Source organism: Hyperolius riggenbachi, chromosome 9 (genome assembly GCF_040937935.1).
Source record: "Hyperolius riggenbachi isolate aHypRig1 chromosome 9, aHypRig1.pri, whole genome shotgun sequence".
Taxonomy (NCBI): Eukaryota; Metazoa; Chordata; class Amphibia; order Anura; family Hyperoliidae; genus Hyperolius; species Hyperolius riggenbachi.
The window spans coordinates 39546055-39570581 of NC_090654.1; the positions used below are offsets into that span (position 1 = coordinate 39546055).

Sequence of the window (24527 nt, forward strand, 5' to 3'; positions counted from 1 at the left end):
GAAAGGGGGAGATTTCCCCCCAGGCTGCCTCTCATTTAATGATTTAGGGCTGGTACAGTGCCTGCTGCGTTCAGGTTTTTGTATAAGGCAATGTGAAACATTAGGCTGGCTGAGAGAAATAAAGGTGCAATTACAGAGCAATTAGAGGACGGGTAATTTAGGGCCCGTTTCCACTAGCGCGAATCCGCATGCAGACAACGCATGCGGATTCGCATAGGCAATATAAGTGGATGGGGCTGTTTCCACTTGTCAGTTTTCATTTGCGTTTTTCTGTGCAGGATTTTTCTGCACGGTAGACCCTGCAGAATTCGCCTGCGTGTGGAATGCAGGCGAATCGCAGGCAATGTATTTAATAGGGAAATCGCATGCGTTTTTTGCATGCGTTTTTTCTCGCGATTTCGCATTGAAAGTAATGTAAATTGACACAGGCAGTGACATGGTTAAAATCGCATATACCCTGTCTATGCGAAATCGCGGCAAAATCCGCATGCGGAATCGCATGCGATTTCATCAGCGGTGATATGCGGCGATTCCGCACCGCAATAGTGGAAACGGGCCCTTACACCCTCGCCCTGGGCGAAATTTAGCCTAGAAACTGCCCTGCCTCTAGTTTGTGTTTCCCCCCACCAGGCTGAAAGGTCCCAGTCCTCCCCTGTATAGGGGGTAGAGAAATAAACAGCCGCACCGACTTTTAAAGACCACGCCTCCTGCAAAATAAGTACAGGGGTTCCTCAAGATCAAAAAAAATTTTGCAGGGGTTCCTTGAGATCCAAAAGTTATTTGCAGGGTTCCTCCAGGGTAAAGTTGACAAAGGCTGATCTACAGTATCTCTCTGTTTCTATCTCTCTGTTTTTATTTCTATACTTCCCATCTTGTTAAGGTGACACTGAAGCGAAAAAAACCCTTATGATATAATAAATTGTATATGTAGTACGGATAATTCATACAACATTAGTAGCAAAGAGAAGAGTCTCATATATTTATTTTCAGTTATATAGCTTTTTTTATAACATCATCTCATTCTCTAATATATGCAGTTTACAAACTACACATCATTTTAAACTATGAAACAGAGCAGAGCTAAAATCTTATGTGAAGTTGTCCATCACTGTTTCTTTGAGGCACAAGTGCTTCAGAAAATAGCGCTGCTCTCTGACTAAATTAGTAGGAGAGCTCAGAGAAGCTCTTTTGCATAGATCACAAGTGAAGTTTCTTCATTCTCTCGGTACTGGAAACAATAGGAGACTCATATGTTTGCTACTCAGGGGCGTAACAATAGACCCTGCAAGGGATGCCTCCGCAGGGGGGGCCCAGACGCCACAGGGGGCCAGTAGGGGGAAAAGTTTGAGAGACTGACAGCTAAGGGCATGGAGAAAAAAAACGTATTCTGCTCTCGCACCATTGTTATATTGACTTCATGTGTCCACCACACAGATAAGGACTCATACACACTTTGGAATTTGTACACTGTCCCTGCTCCCTAGGGTTCGTGAAAAACATCTGTCTCACACTACAGAAAAGTTCTAAAGACTTGATGTACAACCTTACCAAGAAAGGAGTCACATTTTGAAAAAAGTTGTAGACTTTCCCTTTTACTTTCCCTTTTCAGCAAAAGGATTCCTAGATTCTTATCACACGGGCTAATGTCTTTATGGCCTCTGAATACTTTTACAACACAATGGAGTGGAGATTGATGTTGCTGCTTCATTGAGAGCTTGTTGTCTCACATGGAGTCCAAGATCCCGTAATAACAGTATCAATCAGTGACATTCTGAGTGTTTTTCCAAAGTTACATTGATACAATATCTTACGTTCAGCATGTCATTGTTGTTCCTGCATATAGCATGTGCTCTCATGTAGTAAAATAATAAGGCTGTGTGTGTATGTATGTACTGGGAGCAGAGCTGCAACAAGGAACTTGTTGGCTGCAAGAGGCTGGAGGAAGCCCCAAGTAAGTAGATCTAGGGGTAGCATAGATTGCCTGATGTTTCCTTTAAAGAGACTCTGAAGCGAGTTTAAAACTCGCTTTTTACCTTATAGTCACATGGGCATGTTTGCCCCCTGTTAAAACGCCGCTATCCCGCTGCTGAACGAGGGGTCTTTACCCTCCAAATCCCCTCCGTTGTTCCCGGTGAGCGCTTCCTGTTGAGCCAGGGCTAATGGCCGCAGCCCTGCCTCCATGCGCGTCTATCAGCGCGTATTTCCGCCTCCGCCCGCCCCTCTCCCTCTTCCTTCACTGAGAGGGGCGGGGGAGAGGCGGAGATCTGCCGCTGATAGACGCGCATGGAGGCCATTCGCTCTGCCTCCATGAGCAGCACAATCTACGACCAAGTTGGTAGTGGATTTTGAAGGGGGGATTTGGGGGGTAAAGACCCCTTGTTCAGCCACAGGATAGCGGCGTTTTAGCAGGGGGCAAACATGCCCATGTGACTATAAGGTAAAAAGCGAGTTTTAAACTCGCTTCCGTCTAGGCGTTTTATCTGCATGGGGAAAACACATTGGTCCTCAGTTTTCCTGTGCAGAAAGCGAGGGGGTGGGGGGGCTCCATCCAAAGTTTCTCAGGGGGGCCCAGTGATGTCTAGTTATGCCCCTGTTGCTACTAATGTTCTACTTCTAATGCTCGGAATACACAGTTCGTTTTTGAGCCAGATGGCTTAATAGATAATCTCCGACATGTCCGATCTCTCGTTCGATCGTTTCGCCGCTCGATTTGTGATAGAAGTGAATAGAAAAAGATAAGAATCGACTGCAGAATCGAGCAGCAAAACGATCGAACGGGAGAATCGAGCGGCAGAAACGAACCGTGTATGCCCAGCATTAGCTTTACGACGCATACAATTCATTATATCATACGTTTGTTTTCACTTCAGATTACCTGTAAAATGGGTACAAAAATTACACATTTTAAAGGACAACTGAAGTGGAAATAAACTGAGATTAACAATTGTATCTATCCTCCTTCTGAAAATTACTTTTTTAGTTATCCCACAGTTTTATTTTATTTTGAAATCTACTTTTTACTTTTTTACAGAGTTAAAATCTATGAACTATTGAGCCTTTTTATCTGTTTCCTGCTCTCAGAAGCCATTTACTGGCAGGAAAGTGTTTTATGGTTGCAATTCTTTATCACTGAGGGTTACGCTATAGTCCGACTCATTACCAATCCAGACAGAAACTGTCACTTGCATACCTGATTTTTTAACTCTTTCTGGCAGAGAAAGAAAAAAAGGAACACAGCCTAGTTAATTATGTGCGTGGCGCTGAACATACACATGTCTATCTCATCATGTCACATGTCACTTCGGATGTCCTTTAAAGTGAGTCTGAAGCGTAATTATAAAAAAACCAGATACTTACCTAAGAAGAGGGAAAGCTCTGGATCCTATAGAGCATTCCCGGTCTCCTCATGGTGTCCTCTTTCCCCCGCAGGCTCCCCCATTTGAATTTCCCGCCGCTGGGTCTTCAGAACTCTTTGAAAACTCCCGAAGACCGGCAGCTCTGTACTGTGCATGTGAACATGCGCGAGAGAAGGCACTCACGCATGCGCAGTACGGAGCGGCCGTCTTTGATAGCCCGAGTGCTTCCGAAGACTGCTGAAGCCAGCCCAACACGGATGAAAGCAGTCTACAACCCATGGTCTGTAGACTGCTAATGGGGGAGCCTGCAGAGGAATGCAGGGACCGTGAGGAGACCAGGAAGCCTATATAGGACCCAGAGCCTTCCCTCAGCAAGTATCTTTTTTTATATTTTTTTACACTTCAGACTCCCTTTAAGCACCTTTCACTCATGGCAGAATTCATGTGCAAATTCGCTTTCTCAACAAATCTAACGGCATCGCATGTATTTTTGTACGAATTTTCGCATCTGCATTTTGTACAGCAAAAGAAAAAAAAACGCCTAAGGCGTGGCATACATCTAATGAAAATCAATAGAGAATCATTGACTTTGGTAAAAAATAAAAAGTCACGCGAACGTGAATAGAGTTGGGCCGAAAGGTTCGCCTGCGAACGGTTCCATGCGAACTTCAGTGGTTCGCGTTCGCGTCCCGCAGGCGAACCTTTGTGGAAGTTCGGTTCGCCCCATAATGCACATGGAGGGTCAACTTTGACCCTCTACATCACAGTCAGCAGGCCTAGTGTAGCCAATTAGGCTACACTAGTCCCTGGAGCCCCACCCCCCCTTATATAAGGCAGGCAGCGGCGGCCATTACGGTCACTCGTGTGCTGCCTGCGTTAGTGAGAGTAGGGCGAGCTGCTGCAGACTGTCTCTCAGGGAAAGATTAGTTAGGCTTAACTTGTTCCTGTCTGGCTGCATACCTGTGCTGTGAACCCACCACTGCATACCTGTGCTGTGAACCCACCACTGCATACCTGTGCTGTGAACCCACCACTGCATACCTGTGCTGTGAACCCACCACTGCATACCTGTGCTGTGAACCCACCACTGCATACCTGTGCTGTGAACCCACCACTGCATACCTGTTCAGTGAACCTGCCACTGCATACCTGTTCTGTTCAGTGGACCCGCCACTGTATACCTGTTCATTGAACCCACCACTGCATACCTGTGCTGTGAACCCACCACTGCATACCTGTTCTGTGAACCCACCACTGCATACCTGTTCAGTGAACCCGCCACTGCATACCTGTTCTGTTCAGTGGACCCGCCACTGTATACCTGTTCAGTGAACCCGCCACTGCATACCTGTTCTGTTCAGTGGACCCGCCACTGTATACCTGTTCAGTGAACCCGCCACTGCATACCTGTTCTGTTCAGTGGACCCGCCACTGTATACCTGTTCAGTGAACCCGCCACTGCATACCTGTTGTGTTCAGTGAACCTGCCACTGCATACCTGTTCTGTGAACCCGCCACTGTATACCTGTTCTGTTTAGTGAACCCGCCACTGTATACCTGTTCTGTTTAGTGAACCCGCCACTGCATACCTGTTCTGTTCAGTGGACCCGCCACTGTATACCTGTTCAGTGAACCCGCCACTGCATACCTGTTGTGTTCAGTGAACCTGCCACTGCATGCCTGTTCTGTGAACTCGCCACTGTATACCTGTTCTGTTTAGTGAACCCGCCACTGTATACCTGTTCTGTTTAGTGAACCCGCCACTGTATACCTGTTCTGTTTAGTGAACCCGCCACTGCATACCTGTTCTGTTCAGTGGACCCGCCACTGTATACCTGTTCAGTGAACCCGCCACTGCATACCTGTTGTGTTCAGTGAACCTGCCACTGCATACCTGTTCTGTGAACCCGCCACTGTATACCTGTTCTGTTTAGTGAACCCACCACTGTATACCTGTTCTGTTTAGTGAACCCGCCACTGTATACCTGTTCTGTTTAGTGAACCCGCCACTGCATACCTGTTCTGTTCAGTGGACCCGCCACTGTATACCTGTTCAGTGAACCCGCCACTGCATACCTGTTGTGTTCAGTGAACCTGCCACTGCATACCTGTTCTGTGAACCCGCCACTGTATACCTGTTCTGTTTAGTGAACCCGCCACTGTATACCTGTTCTGTTTAGTGAACCCGCCACTGCATACCTGTTCTGTTCAGTGGACCCGCCACTGTATACCTGTTCAGTGAACCCGCCACTGCATACCTGTTCTGTGAACCCGCCACTGTATACCTGTTCTGTTTAGTGAACCCGCCACTGCATACCTGTTCTGTTCAGTGGACCCGCCACTGTATACCTGTTCAGTGAACCCGCCACTGTATACCTGTTCTGTTTAGTGAACCCGCCACTGTATACCTGTTCTGTTTAGTGAACCCGCCACTGCATACCTGTTGTGTTCAGTGAACCTGCCACTGCATACCTGTTCTGTGAACCCGCCACTGTATACCTGTTCTGTTTAGTGAACCCGCCACTGCATACCTGTTCTGTTCAGTGGACCCGCCACTGTATACCTGTTCAGTGAACCCGCCACTGTATACCTGTTCTGTTTAGTGAACCCGCCACTGCATACCTGTTCAGTTCAGTGGACCCGCCACTGTATACCTGTTCAGTGAACCCGCCACTGCATACCTGTTGTGTTCAGTGAACCTGCCACTGCATACCTGTTCTGTGAACCCGCCACTGTATACCTGTTCTGTTTAGTGAACCCGCCACTGCATACCTGTTCTGTTCAGTGGACCCGCCACTGCATACCTGTTCTGTTTAGTGAACCCGCCACTGTATACCTGTTCTGTTTAGTGAACCCGCCACTGCATACCTGTTCTGTTCAGTGGACCCGCCACTGTATACCTGTTCAGTGAACCTGCCACTGCATACCTGTTGTGTTCAGTGAACCTGCCACTGCATACCTGTTCTGTGAACCCGCCACTGTATACCTGTTCTGTTTAGTGAACCCGCCACTGTATACCTGTTCTGTTTAGTGAACCCGCCACTGCATACCTGTTCTGTTCAGTGGACCCGCCACTGTATACCTGTTCAGTGAACCCGCCACTGCATACCTGTTGTGTTCAGTGAACCTGCCACTGCATACCTGTTCTGTGAACCCGCCACTGTATACCTGTTCTGTTTAGTGAACCCACCGCATCAGTGCGCATACCTGTGCAGTTAAGTGAACCCACCTACCTACGTGAGTGCACGCAGTGTGATATACCACTCCGTGCATACCCGATATGGACAAAACAGGTAGAGGAAGAGGTAGTGCCAGAGCCAGAGGAAGGCCACCCGGCAGGTCTGCGCGAGGTCGTGTAAATGTAATTTCGTGTGGACCTGGCCCACAGTACAGTGCTCGGAAGAAGGCACGTCCCATCACCTCCCAAGATTGTCAGGACGTGGTTGAGTATTTAGCGACACAGAACACCTCATCTTGCTCAGCCACCAGCGCTACTACTAGCACCACTTCCGCTGCATTTGACACTTCGCAAGAATTATTTAGTGTTGAAATCACTGATGCACAGCCATTGTTGTTACAGCCAGATGAATTTTCACCAGCTAATATGTCTGAGTTACGCGGCAACACTATGGATGTAACGTGTCAGGAGGATGAAGGACCTACTGATGGTGCAAGTTTGGATTTGTCTGAGGCAAGCGAAGCTGGGCAGGATGACTACGATGATGACGGTAATAGGGATCCTCTGTATGTTCCCAATAGAGGAGATGAAGAGGGGGACAGTTCAGAGGGGGAGTCAGAGAGTAGTAGGAGGAGAGAAGTTGCTGAAAGAAGCTGGGGCAGCTCTTCGTCAGAAACAGCTGGTGGCAGAGTCCGGCACCATGTATCGCCACCTATGTACAGCCAGCCAACTTGCCCTTCAGCATCAGCTGCTGAGGTCCCCATAGTGCCCACATCCCAGGGTGGCTCAGCGGTGTGGAAATTTTTTAATGTGTGTGCCTCAGATCGGAGCAAAGCCATCTGTTCGCTCTGCCAACAAAAATTGAGCCGTGGAAAGGCCAACACTCACGTAGGGACAAGTGCCTTACGAAGGCACCTGGAGAAAAGGCACAAACAGCAATGGGATGGCCACCTGAGCAAAAGCAGCAGCAGCACACAAAAGCAAAGCCACCCTCCTTCTCCTCTTCCTCCTCCATCAGGTGCATTATCTGCTTCTGCCGCTTTCTCCCTTCCACCTTCACAGGCACCCTCCTCCACTCCGCCTCTGCCCTTGAGCGGTTCCTGCTCCTCTGCCCACAGCAGCAGTCAGGTGTCCGTGAAGGAAATGTTTGAGCGGAAGAAGCCAATTTCGGCCAGTCACCCCCTTGCCCGGCATCTGACAGCTGGCGTGGCGGAACTGTTAGCTCGGCAGCTGTTACCATACCGGCTGGTGGACTCTGAGGCCTTCCGTAAATTTGTGGCCATCGGAACACCGCAGTGGAAGATGCCAGGCCGCACTTATTTTTCGAGAAAGGCCATACCCCAACTGCACCGTGAAGTTGAGAGGCAAGTGGTGTCATCTCTTGCGAAGAGCGTTGGGTCAAGGGTACACCTGACCACGGATGCCTGGTCTGCCAAGCACGGGCAGGGCCGCTACATTACCTACACAGCCCATTGGGTGAACCTGGTGGTGAACGATGGCAAGCAGGGCGCAGCGGACCAAATTGTGACACCTCCACGGCTTGCAGGCAGGCCTCCTGCCACCTCCTCTCCTCCTGCTACATGCTCTTCGCTGTCCTCCTCCTCCTTGGCTGAGTGGCAGTTCTCCTCTCCAGCTACACAGCCCCAGCTCCGCAGGGCCTATGCTGCATGCCAGGTACGACGCTGTCACGCCATCTTAGACATGTCTTGTCTCAAAGCGGAGAGTCACACTGGAGCAGCTCTCCTGGCTGCTCTTAAGAAACAGGTGGATGAGTGGCTGACCCCGCACCACCTGGAGATAGGCAACGTGGTGTGCGACAACGGCAGCAATCTGCTTGCCGCTTTGCAAATGGGGAAGCTGACACACATACCCTGCATGGCACATGTCATGAATCTAGTGGTTCAAAGATTTGTGGCAAAGTACCCTGGCTTAGCGAATGTCCTGAAGCAGGCCAGGAAGTTCTGTGGGCATTTGAGGCGGTCTTACACAGCCATGGCACGCTTTGCGGAAATTCAGCGCAAAAACAACATGCCGGTGAGACGCCTCATTTGCGATAGCCCGACTCGCTGGAACTTGACCCTGCTCATGTTCTCCCGCCTGCTAGAACAGAAGAAAGCCGTGACCCACTACCTCTACAACTACAGTAGAATGAAACAGTCTGGGAAGATGGGGATGTTCTGGCCCGACAACTGGACACTGATGGAAAATGCATACAGGCTCATGCGACCGTTTGAGGAGGTGACCAACCTGGTGAGCCGCAGTGAGGGCACCATCAGCGACTTAATTCCCTACGCTTACTTCTTGGAGCGTGCTGTGCGTAGAGTGGCGGATGAAGCTGTGAATGAGCGTGACCAGGAACCGTTACGGCAGGAACAGGCATGGGACCAATTTTCATCAGACCCAGCTGTTTCCTCAACACCTGCGGCAGCACAGAGGGGGGAGGAGGAGGAAGAAGAGAAGTCGTGTGCAGAAGACGAGTCAGACTCAGAGGATGATGAGCAAGGTGTTTCTTTGGGGGAGGAGGAGGGGACAGCGGCAGGAGAACAACCTCAGCAGGCATCGCAAGGGGCTTGTGCTGCTCAACCTTCCCGTGGTATTGTTCGCGGCTGGGGGGAGGAGGTTGACTTACCTGACGTCACTGAGGAAGAGCAAGAGGAGATGGAGGGTACTGGATCCGACTTTGTGCAGATGTCGTCTTTTATGCTGTCCTGCCTGTTGAGGGACCCCCGTATAAAAAACCTCAAGGGGAATGAGCTGTACTGGGTGGCCACACTACTAGACCCTCGGTACAGGCACAAAGTGGCGGACCTGTTACCAACTCACCGGAAGGTGGAAAGGATGCAGCACATGCAGAACCAGCTGTCAACTATGCTTTACAATGCCTTTAAGGGTGATGTGACGGCACAACGCCAGCAAGGTACCACTGCCACTAATCCTCCTCCCGTGTCCACGCAGTCAAAGACAGGACGCTCCAGCGATCTCATGGTGATGTCGGACATGCGGACGTTCTTTAGTCCAACGCCTCGCCGTAGCCCTTCCGGATCCACCCTCCACCAACGCCTGGAACGGCAGGTAGCCGACTACCTGGCCTTAAGTGTGGATGTAGACACTGCTGTGAACAGCGATGAGGAACCCTTGAACTACTGGGTGCGCAGGCTTGACCTGTGGCCAGAACTGTCCCAATTTGCCATCCAACTTCTCTCCTGCCCTGCCGCAAGCGTCCTGTCAGAAAGGACCTTCAGCGCAGCTGGAGGCATTGTCACAGAGAAGAGAAGTCGCCTAAGTCACAAAAGTGTTAAGTACCTCACCTTTATCAAAATGAATGAGGCATGGATCCCGGAGGGCTGCTGCCCGCCCCAAGACTAAGTCAGTCCCCGCACACACAGCATCTCTGCCTGCACGCCGTGTGACTGGCTGCCTGGCCTGCCCCAAGAAGACCAAGTCGCTCCCAGTTCCTCCACACAGCATGTCTGCCTGCAGGCCGCTTGACTACCTTCTCCGCCACCACCAACAGGGTCCGGGACTCCAGGCGGATTGCTGAATTTTTTAGGCCGCTGCTAGCAGCGGCCGCTGTAATAATTTTTCTGGTGCGTGTACATGACTGCCTAATTTTTCTGGCTGCACTGCGGGCAGCTGCAACAACAAAAGAAAAGGCATGTACATGCGTCCATTCCCCTTCGTGATCATTACCTTGCCGTGGTGAAGGGGCTTGCGTATCACAATGAAGCAATGACCGGCGCCTAGATGAGTGTCTCGGGGGGCACACCCACGATAATAAGGTCGTTGCCTCATTGTGGTCAGACCAAATTTGATCAGCTGGACAGTCACTGTTCTGTCATTCAGCTACATCAGCCAGGCGACCATATGGGCTGTAAAGCCACCAAAACCTGCACTCTCGCCATGGTGCGCACCAGTCCAGCACGGCCGTCACTACACAAACAGCTGTTTGCGGTGCGTTACACGGTGAGTTTGGTGTGTCAGTGTGAAGCAGTACCTTAATTACACTACCTGATTGATGTATACACATGCAAGATGTTTGAAAGCACTTTAGGCCTGTCATTTAGCATTCAATGTGATTTCTGCCCTTAAAACGCTGCTTTGCGTCAAATCCAGATTTTTCCCCGGGACTTTTGGCATGTATCCCACTCCGCCATGCCCCCCTCCAGGTGTTAGACCCCTTGAAACATCTTTTCCATCACTTTTGTGGCCAGCATAATTATTATTTTTTTTCAAAGTTCGCATCCCCATTGAAGTCTATTGCGGTTCGCGAACTTTAACGCGAACCGAACCTTCCGCGGAAGTTCGCGAACCTAAAATCGGAGGTTCGGCCCAACTCTAAACGTGAATTATAACGCAAAAAAAGCATCCGGAAAACATTTACATTTTGCTGTGCAATTAAATTGGAAAGTGGTTTAAAGTCACCAGAAATTGATCCGGAAAACTTTGCTTAAGTCGCTACAAAAAGCGATTCGCAAAACGCATTTGCTATTTCTAGTGGGCCCAGCCTTATGGACCCCTAAGTGCAAAAATATTTAGATAAAGAACATTCCAACTGCGATCCCCTCCAAATATGAAAACCCCCAAGAATTCAGGTGCTAAAGTGAATGTTTCATACCTCTGCAACAGAGATGCTAAGGGTTTTGAATTGATGCAAATTGTAGATTAATCTTTAATGCAAATATATGCAATTTGGAACAGGATCAATCAAAATAATCAGCGGCTGCATTGGATTGATCCAGTTAATCCAACCGCAGTTTATTAGCATCTTGGTGACCCTCCTTGCTATGCGGAAGCTGCAGTGGTCACGGTAGGCTAGTGCAAAAACACACAGTACAGTACATAACAAAAGATAACAATAGACAGTTAAAGAGGAACTCCAGTGAAAATAATGTAATAAAAAAGGGCTTCATTTTTACAATAATTATGTATAAATGAGTCAGTATAAATCAGTGTTTCCCCATTGTAAAATCTTTTAAATCCCTGATTTACATTCTGACATTTATCACATGGTGACATTTTTACTGCTGGCAGGTGATGTAGCTGCTGCATGCTTTTTTGGCAGTTGGAAACAGCTGTAAACAGCTATTTCCCACAATGCAACAAGGTTTACAGACAGGAAACTGCCAGGAGTACCACGGTCCGCAGAGTTTCTTGTGGGAGGGGTTTCACCACAATATCAGTCATACAGCGCCCTCTGATGGTCTGTTTGTGAAAAGGAATAGAGAGGAGAGGCAGCGGGACACTGGAGGGAATAGGCATCGGTGGAGGATATGTGCAATATGCATACATTACCTTGTCTTAACCAATTCGATAAGTCTTGATGAATCGAGGCCTAAATGTTTTGTACATTCCGGTCTTTTTCAGTCTTTATTTTCTTCTTTAGCATAGTCATAACTCTTTATGTAGTGTTGTTTACTATAATTTATTTACTTTAATACATATGTGTTCTGTGCTTATTCTTTGCCTTTGCCTACCATTGCTCCGTGTGCTAATCTCTGCATAAGGGTGGGGGTGACCTCAAGAACCCAGGAAACTGTATAGAGGCAGGGCGTGGTTTGAGAAACCAGGGAGTGGTTTTAAAAAATAGGGGTGTGGTTAAAGGTGTGTCTTAGTGTCCCTTTTTCCTGCCTCCAAAAGTTGGGCGCTATGGGACCGCATGTGCGCAAAGTAAAACTTTTGTACAACTTTTCTATTTAATTCACAACAACCCAAAGCAGACCCCAACAGAGCCCAAAGAGAAATGTATTGAAGGTAAATAGATTCTGTCTTACAATTAAGAGTATTTCCAAGCTCTTGCGGCTGGCTGGGGAGATGGGATCTCATCCCGCGTCATGCTGGACAGGGATGGTAATTTGCAGAGTAGGGACAGAGCTTCTAATAATCAGAGCAGCTTAGTGCAGGGATGTGTCCTGGTTTCCCGGGTGCTTCTGTGCAGAGACGCCTCACCCAGCTCCCCCGAGCAAAGCAGGGAGAGACTTCAAATCTCACTTATCAATATTGCATTGGGCCTCTGTTTGAATTGCAAATCTCCCCATCCTCCCTCCAGAATGTAATTATCATTTCAGCAGAACAGACAGAAGAGCTTCAAAAGGAACGTCTGGCAGGTTTTTTGGTCAGTTTAATTTAAAGTTTTTTTGTGAAAGTTAACAAACTCATTTTCTGTATTGTTTTTCATTTATGTGTGCTGAAACTTCACACAGCTAATAAATATTTAACACAGCTGCTCAGCTTACAAAGCCCCGTGTATTATTATTTTTTATTTTATTTTTTTTTAAATAAATTAAGGCAGAAATGAATACTTGCTGGAAGTTTTCTAACTATTTACATATTGGAATAGAGTTTGGGTATAATCGAGTTATTATATCTTGTCGGAGCAGGATCATGCACCAGGCAACATAGGCAGGTGCCTGGGGCGTAGTGGGTGACAAGGGTCCTACAAGCCACCTTCTCTGACCTCTCTCCACTGCAGCTTACCAAAAAGACCACAAAAGGAAGGGGGGGATCTACTACTTTGGCTAGGGCCCTATTACATTTTAATCCATTTCTGTGTCTTGTTTTCACAGTGCTCTCCTAGGTGGTGGTTTCAGGAACAGTGGGGTCCGGGGAAAAAAATTAATGTTGAACGTCATTTTTTTTTTATTGTATTGACAGTTAAAGTGGAACTTCAGTGAAATTAATGTAATAAACAAAAGTGCTTCATTTGTACAATAATTACGTATAAATGATTTAGTCAGTGTTTGCCCATTGTAAAATCTTTCCTCTCCCTGATTCACATTCTGACATTTATCACATGGCGACATCTTTACTGCTGGCAGGTGATGTCAGTGGAAGGAGATGCTGCTTGCTTTTTTGGCATTTGGAAACAGCTGTAAACCGCTGTTATTTCCCACAATGCAACAAGGCTCCCACAGTAGGATGTCAGAACCATGGTCCTGACATCACACTGTGGGAGGGGTTTCACCACAATATCAGTCATACAGACCCCCTGATGATCCGTTTGTGAAAAGGAATAGATTTCTCATGGGAAAGGGAGTGTCAGCTGCTGATTCGGATGAAGTTCAATTTGGGATGAAGTTCAATTACAGTTTCTCTTTAAATTGTTATAGCCTATGCAATGCCCATCTCAGGGGCCCGTAAGCCTAGGGGCCGCATTGCAAAACACATTGATCTGCATTTTGCATTGTAAGATTTTTAAAACGCACAGTATGTAGCGTATTTCCGCACACTGTATTCAAATCGAATGTGATTGGCATATAAGGCTTTCCTATGTCGGAAAAAAATGCTTGTGTTACACATGCGTTTTTTTACAAAATAAATATGATACTGTATGTTTCTCCATTGAAAAGCTGAGAATATTACAAATATGCAAATGCATAAAAAACAAAAATGCATAAAAAAGGTTGTCCATTGACTTACATGCATTCTGCCACTGCTGTCTCACGGCAGAAGTTTGATGGTAACGCGCTGTTGACTTTGTGGTGGGTCGCCGGCCAATCAGGAACTTCTGCCGCAATATGTCACTATAAGTGGGCTAGGCCCACTGCCTTGCATTGTCGTTACATTACCCTGCATCAAAACAGAGTAACGCAATGCACACTTGCCAGGCAAATGTAAAAGTGGCTTAAAGGACAACTGAAGTGAGGGGAATATGGAGGCTGCCATATTTATTTCCTTTGAAAGGACCACTATTGTGAAAATTGTAAAATGTAAAATACATATAAACACATACAAATCAAATAAGAAGTACATTTCTTCCGGAGTAAAATGAGTCATAAATTACTTTTCTCCTATGCTGCTGTCACTTACTGTAAGTAGTAGAAATCTGACATTACCGACAGGTGTTGGACTAGTCTCCGCCTCCGGCGATCAGAAGTAACAAGAAAGGCTGCGATAAGCGGCCCTTCTTGTTTTGCTTTCCTCGTCGCCATCGACGAGCGGAGTGACGTCATGGACGTCAGCCGACGTCCTGCCGTCAGCCGCCTCCGATCCAGCCCTTAGCGCTGGCCGGAACTGTTTGGTCCGGCTGCGCTGGGCTCGGGCGGCTGGGGGGACCCTCTTTCGCCGCTGCACGCTGCGGCGGCGATCAGGTAGCACATGCGGCTGGCAAAGTGCCGGCTGCATGTGCACCTTTTTATTTCATGAAAATCGGCCCAGCAGGGCCTGAGCGGCAGCCTCCCGCGGTAATGGACGAGCTAAGCTCGTCCATACCGCCAGGCTGGTTAAGTGCTTTTGAAAATAAACAAAAACCTGAGAATCCCTCATGTGAAGATGGGCTAGTCCAAAACCTGTCAGTGTTGTCAGGATTTCTACTACCTGCTGTAAGTGACTGCAGCATAGGAGAAAAGTAATTTATAGCTCATTTTACTCGGGAAGAAACAGTGGCTGGATAGTGTACTGGTTAAGGGCTCTGCTTCTGAGGGCTGGAACCCACAAGAGCGGTTTTGTGAGCATTTTGGCAGCGCTGCGATACGCTAGCGCTTTGCCAAAACGCTCAGCTAATGTTAATAGATGGGGCAACTTCCACAGAAGCGTTTGCGTTTCCCAAAAACGAAAACGCAGAACATGCAGCATTTTAGGAGCGTTAGCGCTTCGATGTTAAGTATACAAACGCTAGCGTAATCGCTTATCAAAACCTAAACGGAGCGGTTTTGCTAGCGTTTTGAAGTTACAGCACACTAACAAAATTAAAATTAATTGAGAGGACTAATCAGGATTAAAACACGAATCGCTAAACGCTACACAACCGCTGACACATAAAATACACTTTTTAAATACGCTCCCTAAAACGATCATGAATTCACTTGCAAACCGCTCATACAAAACGCTAGCGGTTGCGTTTAGCGTTTGCAGATTTCAGTGGGTTCCAGGCCTGACACGGGAGACCTGGGTTCAAATCTCGGCTCTGCTTGTTCAGTAAGCCAGCATCTATTCAGTAGGAGACCTTGGGCAAGTCTCCCTAACACTGCTACTGCCTATAGAGCGCGTCCTAATGGCTGCAGCTCTGGTACTTTGTGTCCGCCAGGAGAAAAGCGCGATATAAATGTTCTGTGTCTGTGTCTTCTTATTTGTATGTGTTTACATGCACTTTAAAGTTTACAATTTTTGTGATAGTGGTCCTTTAAGCAATACCAGTTGCCTGGCTGTCCTGCTGATCCTCTGCCTCTAATACTTTTAGCCATAGCCCCTGAACAAGCATGCAGCAGATCAGGTTTTCCTGACATTATTGTCAGATCTGAGAAGATTAGCTGCATGCTTGTTTCTGGTGTGATTCAAACGCTACTGCAGCCAAATAGACCACCAGAGCTGCTAAGCAGCTGGTATTGTTTAAGAGGAAATAAATATGGCAGCCTCCATATCCCTCTCGCTTCAGTTTTCCTTTAAATAAAAATTATTAACAAAATTAAAACAAAAAACAAGCTAACAAAATACATGCTAAGAAAACCACTACTGTTGAAAAAAATCTAAGTTACAGATAATTTAGACAAGAGACTTCTTTTTGGAATTTAATATCAAAATGGTTTTTCCATTTCAGTTCACGGATAACTTAGATTTTTATAAAACTGCAAAAAAATTTTTTTTTTATAAAAATAGAAATCCTGTTTTGTTTTCCTTGTAACCATGGCGACAATTCCCTTAATGTGTGGAGATTAGACTCCATCAGGACATAATCTCCTGCCCACTGCTGAAATAAAAAGACAATAAATAGACGTTTTTCCACCTAACGAGTCTGTCGCGCTCGGCGCTGAGGAGAAGCGGAACACGCAATGCCCATTAAGCGCTCGGGAGGAAAAAAAAAAAGAATAAAAAAGTATTCCGCTTAGTCTTTTTATGGAACATGGTAAAATGACAGTTGACAAAGTAACACTGGGGAACTCCTGTGGCCGCTGCACACGCCTTCTTCAGAACGGAGACATTTCTGTTCTCTGACGGACTCGCTTTTATTTAAGAACCAAAGATTGCTTCATGTTTTCACAGTAACCTCTGGGATTGTGGAGGCTGCCATAGCGATGGAGGGGAACGGACGCTGTGTGTCCTGGTGGGGGTTCCCTGTGTGATCGTTACTGGCCGCCTGATTTCATTATAAACCTCTGATTCACAGCTATATTACACAATGAACAGAGGCGCCAAAAGAGTAAAACAAACTAAAATTGTTTAAATCGCTGAGGAGGTTGTGGCGGACTTACCTCCTCGAAGCAGACAAGAAACTGTCAGTTTCAAAACTACATAAATGTATTGACATACTCCAAAAAAAACGTTGCAACGCGTTTCACTGGAAAAATCCTGCTTCATCAGGCAGTGAACGAATATGGAGTATAGAACTGTAAACCAGAGTCAAATGGACATATCAGACTGATACCCTCATGAGCAGAGAAAAGTGTATAATAATTGGTCTAAATACATAAAATGAACATGATGATAGGTACATATAACAAATAATGGACATAGTGGTAGGTATATCATACTTGGCATTAGTATATATAATGATAGTTGTAAACGTGTATACTAGTGTCTAGGTGGGGTTTAGGTTTTGTATCTGATTCACAGCTAATCCCTCCAGCCAGACCATGGAGCATTCTGAAACACAATGAACACTGCAGAAAACAGAGCTGTCCACTTTCACTGCATTCCTACAGAGGCACTTAAAGTGACCCAGAGATGAATAAACACACCCCCTACCCCCCTTTTTTTTTCTTTTTTTTTTTACTTACCGGGGGCTTCCTCCAGCCCCAGAGGCATGGATGCGTCCGTCGCCGTCCTCCTGTGGTCCTCCGTTAAGCCGCAATCTGATTCGTTAAGCGACTGTGTGACGTCAGCAGGGGGCCTTCTGCACATGCGCGGACCTTCTGCACATGCGCGGACCTTCTGCACATGCGCTGACCTTCTGCACAAGCGCAGAACGCCCTAGCTGACTCAGTCAGTCTGAGCCATCTAAAGGGGTTTCGTTGCGGCTACACGGTGGATTCCGGGTGGACCGCAGGAGGCACACGTGAGGACGGTGAGGGACGCATCCGTGCTTCTGGGGCTGGAGGAAGCCCCGGGTAAGTAAAATGAAAAGGGGGTTTATTCATCTCTGGGTCACTTTAAGTTAAGCCTCAGTCATACACATGGTAGACTGACGTTGGCCAAGAATTTGATGTGTCTAGACTAGGTGTTTTCCGAGGTCCTTAGCCCAAACTTACCTTTGTTGCCTGCAAATTGGCCCTTTAAAGTTTAACTGTATAGAAAAAAAGTGCCCACTCCCCAAGGCAGATACCTTAAAAGAGGGAATCCTCTGTATAATCTAGAGCAGGGCCGGGACTTCCATAAGTACAAAGGAGCAATTGCCCCGAGCACTGCCGGGCCTGACTTCCCCCCTAAATCTGACGTGCTCCCCTGCACTATAACAGCATTGGTATGATGGTATCTCACCTGTCCCAGCGGCTGGCGCACTGTTCTGGATGTTTCATGCTTCCCGTCTTCATATCTCACTGCCTGGCAGACAGCAGGAAGAAGGTGAGAGCAGCGCACTGCCGCCAGGACAGGTGAGATACCACGCTGGTATGATGGTATCACGCAGGGGCCCCGGGGAGCACGTAAGGGTTAAGGGGGGAGATCGGGAGGCTGCAGCTGGCTTGGCGGCCCTGGGGGCTGAGTTTGCTGGGGATTCCCCCAGGTTACCTCTACCTCAGGCCCCCACTGGGTATTGAACTGGCCCTGGTCCAGGGGCTTCCCTCATCCCCCTCGAGCTTGCTGTTCGATCCACCGCTGGAAACCCCCGAACCTCTTCAACATGGGCTTGTGGAGGAGGTTGGCATGGTTTCGCTCCCATCCCTGTACAACTCTCTCTCACCATTGTTTTTTCTTTATTTTATCATTGGAAAATAAGAAATGTATCGGTTTAAATGATAGGAATAAAGCTTAGAGTCAGTTAAACACATTTTTCAGAAGAAAGAAAATCATATATTAAGGCAGATGTATACATCAGTCCTGAAAGAGGGACAAATAAGGAAGAAAGAGGGACAGAGTGATTTGGTTCCCAAACAGGGACTACCCATCCAAAAGGAGGACAGTTGGTAGCTATGCCAAAAATGAAACATCGTTGCTGCGGGGGCCCGGAGGATTGGTTTGTCACAGTGCGGGCACCGGGCGGCAGCATGGGGCTGGTAGAAGTCCCAGGTAAGTAAACTAGCTTTTTTGGTTTACTTTAGGTCTCCTTTAAGCGATTGCAGCAGCTGAACCTGCTTAGCAACAGTGCACACCCCCCGGCAGCTGAAGGAGGAGTCTGTATGAGCTCTTGCCAAAAACTGTGCTGTGGGGGTTGATTTCGGATGCATGCAGGTTACAGTAGTAGTGCATGTGTACGCACCTTCCTACTACTCATTGTATCTGGATAGATGGTGTTAATGTTTAGGCTTTAACCACCACGTTGTTGCAAGAATGTCTTATAAAGCAAGTAAAAATGGATATGTCAGTTCCTTGCACTGATTGGAGAGTTCGTTTGTTGGGAAACATTAGTTCTACTGTAATATGTAGGATGTAAAATCAGGGATCTTATTGTTGCTTCTTCTTCTTCCAGCTGTATGTTTGGTCCTGGCCTGCATGATCTTCCCGGATGGATGGGACGCTGAAACGATCAGAGACATGTGTGGGGACAAGACTGGGAAGTACTCTTTGGGAGACTGCTCTATCCGCTGGGCCTATATCCTGGCCATCATCGGGATCTTAAACGCCCTCATCCTTTCCTTCCTGGCCTTCGTCCTGGGTAACAGACAGAACGACTTGCTACACGAAGAACTCAAGGCAGACAACAAAGGTAAACTAGTGACCAGTGTGGTCTAGCACAGTGGGAGCTAAGGGCCTCATATCTCCAGGGCCAGTTCTAGACTTTTTGCAATACATTGTGAGGACCAAGCCCTCGATGTGTGTGCAAAGCCGGACTGGAGACATCTTGCTGCACATTGCAGGCACTGGCGCTACACTTATCTCCCTCTGCTTCCTTCAAGACAGCATCTCCTCAGTGCTGGCCCTCAGTATCCCTGCTTTGATTCCCTAGATACGTGCTGCACAGCCGCCGCATCACTCACCTGCTCTCAGCAAATTAGTGATGGGATCACCAGCCACAAGTCCTGCTTCCTCTCTGACTACAGTGGTACCTCATGTGACCCGGGAGCACATAACAGGTCACATGAGGCAATGCTGTAGCCATGGATACAGGATGCTGGAAATGGGGAAGGAGATCCCATGATGGAACGCTGAGCCGGTGAGTGAAGCGGCCCTGTGCATCTCTGGACGGCGAGAGTGCGAGGAGGGGGACATTTGGGGAGGGGAGCCGCCTCCTGCTGCCATCTAATTGTTGCCACCCCGAAACATGTGATTCACGTTGCTTCATGGAAGAACCCTCCTTGCATATCTCATATGGAACTGGAAACCTCTCCCACGATGCACTGCAGCAATTAATAATATCAGTTCTGGCCATGCAGACGTAATGGCCGTTATGGGGCCCAGCATGACCGTAACTTGTCAGCTCTGAGGGAAGAAAGCTAGAAAAGGTCCACGAGATGCCAGTTATTTTGGCTTCCATTCAAAATTGTATGCAGCTTGGAACTGGACCAATCAAATTCACTTCCTGACAATATTGATTGGCTCAATTCCAAGCTTCGTACAGTTTGCATCACATTTACATGGAAGCTTGAATTTGACAGCCAGTAATGCGCACTCTCCAATCAACAGATGTTTTGTATACAAGGCAAGATATGCTATTTGTATACAGTGCACTATGATACTGAAACCAGAATAATGAGCATAAAAGTTGGTATTCTGAATTTACTGCATTCTACCACATGTCACTGCAGGGCCTCTAGTCTTCACAGAGGAGCTGTTAGCCATACTATCTCATAAAAAAACAACCACTTATGTAAGTAGATAAATACTTGCTCTACTGACATAACACATGTATTGCACTGTCCACATGTTTATTTTAGTGATTTTTGTACAGTAAAAAAAAGAGAAAATCCTTCTTAGTATTTTCCATTTTAACTGTGGCTATTTTGAAGCCAATCCTGATGTAATTTCCTCCCTTACTTTCCTCTGCCTGATTGTGTATGCATTGCCCGCCCTCCACTATAGAAAGTGCATTGTCTCTGCATGAGAAATATTGGCCAATCAGAGAGGAACAGAGGTGTGGGAGGGGAAAACAGGAGAGAAAGAGGTTTCAGCCAATCGGGCTGCATCAGTTAAGTCTGAGGGGAAAGTAGAGAAGCAAAAAAGGACAACCCAGCATGCCCTGCAACTTCCTTTGTGTACCAAATTTTGTGTGTACAAAATAAGTTCAGTTGTGTGTACAAAATAAGTTCAGTTGTGTTTACAAAATAAGAGTCAGGTAAACTGGGGAATGATCATTTATTAATCTTCGTGTAGCTCCCGGCGGCTCTCCAGTATCCCCCATGCATGGCTCTCGGCGTGACACCTTACCCATATCTCCCAATATTTTGAGACAAGCAAGAGGGACATTTAAGCCACACCCCTAATCCCGCCCCAACACACCCCTAGTCACACGTACCATAAAGATTTAATTCCGTTGTTTTATTATTCAAATCACACTGGTCCTTTCTATCCTGGTTCATTTTTATTCATATTAACAGTTGAAAATAAGAAATATATCAATTTAAAGGATGGGAATAAAGTTTAGAGTCAATTAAACAGATTTTTCAGTAGAAAAATACATATATTTACACAGATTTGTACATCATTCCTGAAAGAGGGACAAAAGAGGTAGAAAGAGGGACAGAGTGATTTGGTTCCCAAAGAGGGACTGTCCCTCCAAAAGAAAGACAGTTGGGAGTTGTGCCTGACCCGTGGCAGGTCACGTGACATGCAGGGAGCCGTGTACAGACACCAAAAAGCTGCCGGGACCTACAGGAAGGTGTTAAAAAACATTGCTGGAGGCTTGGTAAGTATTTTAATTGCAAAACCCCCAAAACGTAGTCCCCGTTATCACCTCAGGCACGCCTAGGGCCGGATTTACACTTCAGGCGCTTGTAGGCACTAGCGCCCTAAACTCCGCCTCTCAACAAAGGCCGCACCCCCAACGCAGGCCCTTATTTTCTTATATCACATAAAGAGCTAAATGTACATGAACCTAGCAGTGGTGTAAATCAAAGAGTGGGCCTGTCCAGCCAAATCTTGGACAAGGTCCCCTCTACTGTAATAATAAAAAAAGTGGCAATAATTAGATATATGGCCCTAGTTACCTTATAAAACAGGCTACACATGATTGGAGGCTACACACAACTAAGTCGCCACCTCACATTGCCTCAAGCCCATCCCCCACCAAGATGAGAAGAGCAGGCGGCAAATGACAGTGTGTGTGGCCAGAGTGCACAGCTGATCTGCGCTGCAGCAGATTCGGTGCAGGGACAGAGGGAGGAAGATGCAATACCCACACTGTCCACTACTCTACTCTCACTTCCACAGGAGACAGTGATTAATCCTCGGATCTCCGCCTCTAACTATGTGCCTGCTGCTGCGAGTGACATCGCTCTCCGGCTCTGCTGGGAGAGACATTTGGAAAGGGCGGGGAGCCGCCTCTGCCACATAAGGCACCTGTAGGCATGCGCCTACAGTCAGGGCCGTATTTGTACTTTTTACTGCCTAAGGCCCACTATCGCCAGCTGACCGACTGCATCCTAAACTCTCCCCTCCTTCCAACAGAGCCGGGATTAGATTGTAGGCTCCTCTGAGGACAGTTAATGACGAGATGGCAGGGATTACATTATAAATTCCTCTGAGGACAGTTAGTGACGTGATGGCATGTGTGGATTACATTATAAGCTCCTGTGAGGACAGTTAGGCCCTGATTCACAAAGCGGTGATAACTCAGTTATCACGCCTAAAAGACTTTAGGCGTGATAAGCCGTGCAAAGCTGAGTTATCACCGATTTGTGCTGCTCTTCGCGCGAAGCTCCCGCGCGCAAAGTTTTGCGCTGCGCGCGCAAAGTCCCATAGGGCTCAATGGACGCTGCGTGCGAAGCATGGTACACTGCGCGCGCAGCGCGGTGCGCTACGCGCGCAAAACTTTGCGCGCGAGAGATCGCGCGAGTTTCTTCTTATCACGCCTAAACTGAGTTTAGGCGTGATAAAGGGCTTTTCACAGGCGTGCAAACACTTTGCACCGCTTTGTGAATCAAGCCCCTAGTGACATGATGGCAGGGATTAGATTGTAGGCTCCTCTGAGGACAGTTAATGACATGATGGCAGGGATTTTATTATAAGATCCTATGAGGACAGTTAGTGAAGTGATGGCAGGGATTACATTATAAGCTCCTCTGAGAACAGTTAGTGATATGATGGCAGGGATTAGATTATAGGCTCCTCTGAGGACAGTTAATGACATGATGGCAGGGATTAGATTATAATCTCATCTGAGAGCAGTTAGTGAAGTGATGGCATGTGTGGATTACATTATTAGATCCTCTGAGGACAGTTAGTGAAGTGATGGCATGCGTCGATTACATTATAAACTCCTGTGAGGACAGTTAGTGACATGATGGCAGAAATTAGATTGTAGGCTCCTCTGAGGACAGTTAATGACATGATGGCAGGGATTACATTATAAGATCCTCTGAGGGCAGTTAGTGAAGTGACGGCATGTGTCGATTACATTATAAGCTCCTCTGAGGACAGTTAGTGACATGATGGCAGGGATTAGATTGTAGGCTCCTCTGAGGACAGTTAGTGACATGATGGCAGGAATTAGATTGTAAGCACCTTGGTGAGCGGCACATACTGTGACAGACAGCCAGCTCAGAGATCACTGTTAAAGCCCGTTTGCTGCCCCTTCATCCCCCGAGTGCCAGATCCAGCTGTTGGTAGCCGCCCACCGCTATGTGCAAACTGTGTATCAGGATGAATGTTCAGCAGGCTAACTGCTACTGCTGCCCATCCTAGTGCTCTCGGCCATAGCCTTTGTGGCCTTGCCTGAAATTCGGCCCTGCCTGCAGTGCCTTATGGTAAATCCGGCCCTGGTCACGCCAGTTAGTTGAGACTTCCGGTTGTCCGAGTTCCAGATAACGGGGACTTTGCTGTACTCAAATAGTCAGAAGTCTACAGACAGACAGACAGACAGACATAGATCATTTATTGAGCTGTTCCCATCCAGTTCTGCATCATTCTTAATGTATATTCATAAGATAAGTGCCCATACCACTGATGGATGTGGAAATAGGCCAGTGAATAAGAATAGAGATGTGTATTTAATAATCCATCGCTGACATAAAGGAATTACTGGAAGCCTCTGCTATAGCTGGCGTGAGAGATGGTGTGAGAGCACCACCGTGTGGTCCCACCTGAACATTGCAAGGCTTTTCATTGCGTTCTATATTTGGCTTGATTGATTACATTATCCTGGGGACAAGCTGTCTCGGACAGCCCGTATTGCTGCTAGCAGTATTAGATGGCAGCAGGGGAGTGAGATCTGTACATAATATTCAGTGCTATTTCTGTTCCCAGTATGCTCTCTCTCTCTCTGTGTTTGCTTGGGTCCCCAGGAGGCCCTGGCAATGGCTGCCTACACGTCACATAGGGAATTCATATAAAGGACAGCCTACTATCCCAGGAGAAAAAAAAACATATATAAGTAGATAAATACTTGTTCTACTTACATAACATATTTATTGTACTGTCCACGTTTTGATTTCTGTGAATTTTATAAAGTAAATGAGAAAACTGTTTTAGGCATTTTCCATCTTTACTGCCTCTGACTGAAGCCATTCCTGATTTAATTTCCTCCCTTACTATTTTTTTCTTGCTGTGTAAACACATGTGAGCACAGCATATATTGTATTTCAGCAGCTTCTGCAGAGGGGTCAGGTGTATTTCCCTTCTCAGCCTCCTGTCACACTGAACTGCCCTCAGCCAATCAATGAGGAGCAGAAATGTGGGAGGGAAGATAACAAGCTTCCCTCTCCTCAACAGTGTACCAGAAAGGAGCCAGGCTGCCTGAGATAAGATTCATT

General features: G+C 47.2%; 1 protein-coding gene across 2 annotated transcripts in view; it reads left to right on the forward strand.

Annotated features, from left to right (window-relative positions):
• Window positions 1-24527, forward strand: part of LHFPL4 (LHFPL tetraspan subfamily member 4) — a 166990-nt gene that overhangs the window by 137338 nt on the left and 5125 nt on the right. The window contains exon 2 of one of the 2 annotated variants that reach the window (XM_068252563.1): window positions 19091-19327. In XM_068252563.1, the coding sequence (XP_068108664.1) occupies window positions 19091-19327 (237 nt within the window). Of the gene's footprint in view, window positions 1-19090; window positions 19354-24527 lie in introns of those variants that run through there. The other variant, XM_068252562.1, reaches the window with a different exon arrangement.